This window comes from Bidens hawaiensis, unplaced genomic scaffold (assembly GCF_021521415.1).
Source record: "Bidens hawaiensis isolate Kalapana, Puna unplaced genomic scaffold, B.hawaiensis_p1.1 tig00028325_1, whole genome shotgun sequence".
In the NCBI taxonomy this organism is placed as follows: domain Eukaryota; kingdom Viridiplantae; phylum Streptophyta; class Magnoliopsida; order Asterales; family Asteraceae; genus Bidens; species Bidens hawaiensis.
Genome location: NW_027494627.1, coordinates 90452 through 96806, shown reverse-complemented (window position 1 = coordinate 96806; position 6355 = coordinate 90452). Strand labels below are relative to the sequence as shown.

At 34.1% G+C, this 6355-nt stretch overlaps 1 protein-coding gene across 1 annotated transcript; it reads left to right on the top strand.

The window, feature by feature from the left end:
• Window positions 1-3153: 3153 nt before the first annotated feature.
• LOC143576869 (putative protein phosphatase 2C 65) lies at window positions 3154-4695 on the top strand. The gene is made up of 5 exons (XM_077060870.1): window positions 3154-3342; window positions 3416-3748; window positions 3940-4054; window positions 4134-4357; window positions 4441-4695. Exons 1-5 carry the CDS (start codon window positions 3154-3156, stop codon window positions 4693-4695), a joined length of 1116 nt encoding a protein of 371 aa, XP_076916985.1.
• The last annotated feature ends 1660 nt before the right edge of the window (window positions 4696-6355 follow it).

Genomic DNA, 6355 nt, shown 5'->3' with positions numbered 1-6355 from the left:
CTCCAGGTATATAAAAAAGTCCCGCGGTTGATTGGGATTTGTACGAAATACTTTCCTTAAGCAAAAAACTCACTACTAGTGATATCCCCTTCCAGTTACTACATGCCCGTCAAAATATAGTTTTGTTTACATTACAATCTTCATGAAGTTCCGTATATGAAAATATTTATGAATGCTTTAAAAATCCTTTCAGGGTTAAAGGCCTTGACTGATATCTACGATATAACTTAAATAACTTCAACATAGCTCCTACCTTAACGGTTATTCAGGAATGACTATAATAAGAAAAAGAGTGACAACTTGTTGGTAGTATCTTGGTATAACAAAGAAACGCTTGAAAACCTAGCAGCGCTCTGGGACTTCGATACTTGCATGGATTACGAGAAAACAACCTGTCGGTTTGTCATAGCAATCAGGCACGCTTCCCAAGGCTATGTGTGTGTTTTTTAAAGGTGTGTTTGGTGATGAGAGTGGCTCAACCCATAAGCCCCCTTATATAGCCAAATTTTGGCTTGGATTGCATAACGCGATGGAGCTTTTTATAGTGGCCATCGCGTATCGCATGGCCTGTCAAAACTTGCCACATGTTGACTCGTGGTTAGACACGTGTACTCGGTTGCTTAGCAGGGTCATCGCATAACGCGATGATCCTATGGGTTTGGCCATCGCGTAGTGTGATGCCGCCCAAGTATCGATTTTAGTGAAGATCCATAGCGTAAAGCGATGGGTCTGTGCTTTGTCCCGTCGCGTATCGCCATGGATTAGAATTTCCATTTTAAGTCCCTAAACTTTTAAAATTGGTGTTTTTGGCTAATTCTTAAGTTGGAAATTTTCGAGGTGTTTCATTCATATCCAGTTCATTTAGAACTAGATTTAAAATATTAGTTTCTTGAGTTGTTAATTACACACAGTTAATTTTATTTCTATTTTAATTTGCTTTCAAATCTTTGTGTATATCAGTGATGAATTATCATATGTTAACATGCAACTTTTTGAACTTTCTTTTATACTTCATCATCTCTCCTCACCGTCCATAATTCCACAAAACATTTTTCTCTTCATTTTCTGTAAGTAAGAATACTTTAACAATTCAATTTAATGGCACACAGTATAAATTTTTGATCTGATTCTACCTAAATCGAAGCGGCATTTGAGATTTTAGCCAACCAAATCAAGTTTGCGATTGAGCTTTTGGTCATCCAGATCGGTCATCGGTTTTCACCAATTAACCGAGTTCGGAAACTGACGCATAATCGAGACCAATTATCTACTATAGATCCTGTCTTCAGTTCACGATTATAAAAATTTCAGGTTTTCTGTCTAGGCCGAATGTTACGCTGGTAAGGTCGGGTTTTCTCAACATATTTAAAAAAACACTTAATGTTGTGACTTGTGAGTAATTCACCTAAAAGTGTAATGAAGATGTGTCTTTTCATGATTAGGGGTGTTCGGATATCCGAACTTCAGATATCCGGTCCTTTTGGATAGTGGATTTCACTATCCGAATCCGAATCAGAAATTTCTGATATCCGAAGTTCAGATATCCGATCGCATAGTGATTCGGATATCTAAAACCTTAGAATAAAATAAAACAAAAACACTTTCTTATAGATTTGGGCAAAAAAACACAGGGTTGTAGGATTATTATTGAGAAATTTGGGATGGAATAATTTGATGCATAAGATCGATGTAATACTTTGTTCAAAAATCACTAAATCAAACTACCCTTGATACAAATTTGTATAACAAAATAAAAGGTACAATAAATCACCCTTGATGGCTATAGATATGCACAATTTCACTATATATGGAGAAGGAACCATTGATTTATTATTTGTAGTAGTCAAAGATTGATGATTGGTATCTGGGTTTCTCAGAAAGAAGCTGGAAGCGACTAATGGATATGAAGTGGACGAATGCCTGATATGAGAAAGGTTTTTAGGGTTTTCAATATATATTTACTTAAAATGTTAAATTTAATATTTCGGATAGTTAGGATATCCGAGCTTTCCGAAAAAATTGAAGATTGCTATCTGAATCCGAATCGGAATTTTTGGATATCCGGGATTCGGATATCCGAAATTTCGGATAATTCGGATGTGGATTTTCAGATAGTTCGGATACGGATTAGAATTTTTTTGAACACCCCTAGTCATGATTGGTTCCATATATCAATATTTATGGAAATAATTATTTTATCAAGAGACAACTTTATTGAATAGTAGTCTAGTTTCAAGAGTTTTTCAATTAAGTCACTCATATTTTATTTTATCTCAACTAGGTCACGCAACTTTCAATTTTATCTTAATTAGGCCGGTCAACTTTCAGTGTGTCTCAATTATGTTACTCAACTTTGAATTTTAGCTCAATTATATCACTCAACTTTTAATAAATGTTTTAATACTATCTTTTTACCTTCATATTGTATGTTCATAAATAATTAAAACGTCATTAATACCTACATTTTTTATCAGAAAATATATCACTTACGATAATATAGTAGTTGCCCCTCTCGTTTTAAAACACAAATTCAAAGTTAAGTAACCTAATTGAGACAAACTGAAAACAAAACATTATATAAGTTACTTAATTGAAACAAACTTGAAACTTGGTTACGATTATATAGTGTTTCCCTTTTATCAATGTTCAATACTCTTTGGTCAAACTGGTTTCGTGTGCCTTATCATGCGTAGTAATTTCCCAAAATATGTAAATTTGAGAGAAATGATTTTGATTATTACAAATGTAAGGATAAATTATGCATACGTACCTCAACACGCTTTTCCAATTAATGGATGTATCCTTGTGATTGACAAATTTAGTGATCCTATTAATTAATAACTAATAATTGATAATTAAAATATGAGGTTCCTAGACAGAGAGAGGACAAAAGAGAAACATGAAGATCCATCAAAAGAATTACCAAAGTAGGGCCATTAGCATTGCCTTGAATGACCTTGTTCTTTTGCCAAGGGTCATCATAGCAAGATCTCAATTTTGACATTCATTTGGCATTTGGCTACAACCATTCCAACTTTCTTGGAACAAAAGAATATCTTCATGTTCTATACACATTTGAATTACGTTTCTTGATTATTTTTAAAAATTTTATGTTCATCGATACGGAGAATGGGTGCATGTTGTTCGTGCCAAATGGGTGTGAGACATCGAGGGGGTGTCTCTTATGACCATTGTTCTGGACATAAAGATAACAATGGCCAAGTGATCGCCATTGGTAATCGTGGGGCTCGTATAAGGTTACAAGGGTCTACCAAATTTGTATCCATGTTCACTAGACAAGGCCGAAAAGGGACCAATCAAGACGCTATGACCGTTTGGGAAGTAAGAAGATTTTAAGCCTTATATTTTGGATCACAAAACTTCTAAATTATTAATATTTTGATGTGCTTTTTAGGACTTTGGTGGCAATAGCGGAGTGTTCTATTGTGGTGTATTTGATGGACATGGTCCATCAGGTCACAAGGTATCACGTTATGTACGTGATACATTGCCATCAAAACTCTCGTGGTTGTTTATAGATTCACATGTTCATCGGAAAACTTATTTGAGACACGATCACGGTTCTGATGATAAGGTGATCAATGTCAGTGATAGCAAAGATCCCGTTTTATCTTCATGGAAAACAAGTATAGCAAAATCCTTTAAAGAAATGGATCACGATCTAGAAGCAAATTCGCATATAAATAGTTATACTAGCGGCACAACATGTGTATCCGTTCTCAAACATGTATGAATCATTACAAAAGTATACGCATTAGTTTTTCGTTGCAAATTTTGTCGCTGATACCTGCTTTTAGTTTAGAAAATTTTAAAATTTTTAAGGTTTCTTCTCATTGTGAAAATGTTAAGAAAATGATTTTTATTTAACTGAGTTGTTATAAGTTTCTAATATACTGACTTAACTATTGGTGTTTACAGGGTGACAACTTAATAATTGCAAACTTAGGAGATTCTCGAGCACTTCTTTGCACGAGACACGGTGATGAACTGCATCCGATCCAGCTCACAGTAGATTTGAAACCGCGGATTCAAAGTAAGATCTTCTATTGTTTGATTGCAATGGTTACTTGCATGAAAACATTATATATTACACGATTATGCATGTTAACTAGGTGAATATGAAAGAATAAAGAGATGTGGCGGGAGAGTACGAGCAATGGGATACGAACCAAGCATATATCGGCTATGGATGCCTGATCAAGATTGCCCAGGACTTGCAATGTCACGTGCTTTCGGGGATTTCTGTTTGAAAGATTATGGACTTATATCCGTCCCGAATGTATATTATCATAAACTTACAGACCAAGATGAATTTGTAGTCTTAGCAACTGATGGAGTAAGATTTGTTAGTCAACTTTCTATTTTAGATATCATATATACTTTTGAAAAATGTTTTAAGTATGTTTTGGCTTGATTTAGGTGTGGGATGTGCTTAAAAATGATGAAGTGGTAAACATTGTTGGGTCAGTAAAAAAGAGATCAATGGCTGCAAGATTTGTAGTTGATTATGCAGTGCAAGCTTGGAGACACAAGCATCCGAGTTTGAAAACTGATGATTGTGCAGTTGTTATATTATTTTTCAAGAAACGACCATCGCTAGCCAAGTCGGCGCCGGAAGCAGAAGCAGCTAATCTAAGTTCAGGTCCTGACTTGGATTTTGTTAATGGAAAATAATGCATTTTGACATGTATATATTAAACGACATTCTTTTGAGTTTCGAGTTTGCATACATCCATTAGAAAAAAAAGAAAGAAAGATAACTTTCATAGTAAAGTGTCTACAAGGTGTTACCTAGTAAAGATTCTGATACAATAACTTTGAAAATACAACCTAATGTATTAAAGTGTCTTTAATATGTTAATCTAGTGAAGATTCATCATTCATTCATTTATAGTTCTCACACAACAACTTGAAAAACAATATTTCATAAGATGATTAAACTACTTTTAATGGAAATTAGCCTTCACTTGCTCATAGAGAAATAGCCGGAAAAAAGCACCTTCGAGAGCCAACATTGGAGTTTGTCATTTCCCAGCCTAGGCCTTCCTTATTGCATTCAACATATCACCAACAAAAAATGACAGTAAGTAAAACTGTTAAATGATGAAGGATTAATCTTGAATATTAATAAAGTTAAGGGTTTATTATGTCATATTTATTTTACTTAATTGAATTGTAGTAGGTTTACGAAAGGTAATTTCTTTAAGAGCAAGTTTAGTGGATCTATATATTTGGTCTAGATTATTAATAATATGAGAGTGTTAAGAGAGAGTCAAGAGAGTCTTTTCTCATTCTATGTTCGTGAAGTAAAGTTCGTTTGTTGTGTTCGTTTGATTATATGAAAAGAGTCATGGGTTGTCACCTCAATATCGTGTGTTCGTTTGTTTGATAAATTCGTTTGATTCAATTGTTTGATCCGTCTGGACCAACAATTGGTATCAAAGCTACGGCTCGTATTCACAGAAGGTTTCATATTAATTCAGTTTGTTCGGCTTAGAGGATTGTTATTAAGTTTGCTCGGTTATTCATAATAGAAGCAAGAAGGAAAAGGTTGTTGCACTTATTTCAATATATAGTGTCCCTGGCTATTATTTTGTGGTTCAAAAGAATTACAATTTTTGTTTTGGGTTGCTTGTCGTGACTTCCAACTAAGGAAAACAAATCAAGTATTGGAGCTGTCATCTTTTTTTTATTTATTTGTTGGTTTTAGTACCCCGGCTTAGACGGAAACGTCTGAGTGTAACGTACAGATTGCTCAAAACACATGTGACACTATTAAGTGACAATCTTATCATTAATTAATTTAAACGTCAAGTACACAAGTTTGTAGCAAGAAATACAAGGAAAATACAATAACAATCTAACAACTTGTAGCATACATATAAAAGAATGTCAACTAAATACCCTAAGTTATAATGTCTTTGTCATTTCATCTTCTAATAAGTGTACCTGTAGCATACATATAAAAGAATGTCAACTAAATGAATAGTTAATGAGTTCACACAAGTTTTGATATAAATACATAAAAATCTACAATTCCATGAACAAGTGTAAATAAGCAAGTAAGGTCCTTTACAGTTGGGATTGTGCACCAACGTACTAGGATAATAACGCAAGTAAGTGTCTTTTCCGTTGGTAATAACCAACGTACTCGGAACGGGGGTCCCTATTTCACTCATAACATCGAGGTCATGAGTGCATAGGGGGGCGTATGATCATACTTAATGAGGAAACCATGAGCACGTAATCTTTGAGCAAGTAAGAAAATAAACACAAAAGTCCATGTAACGAATTGTAGTTTGTAAATAATGAATTAACGAAATTGTAATGTTGA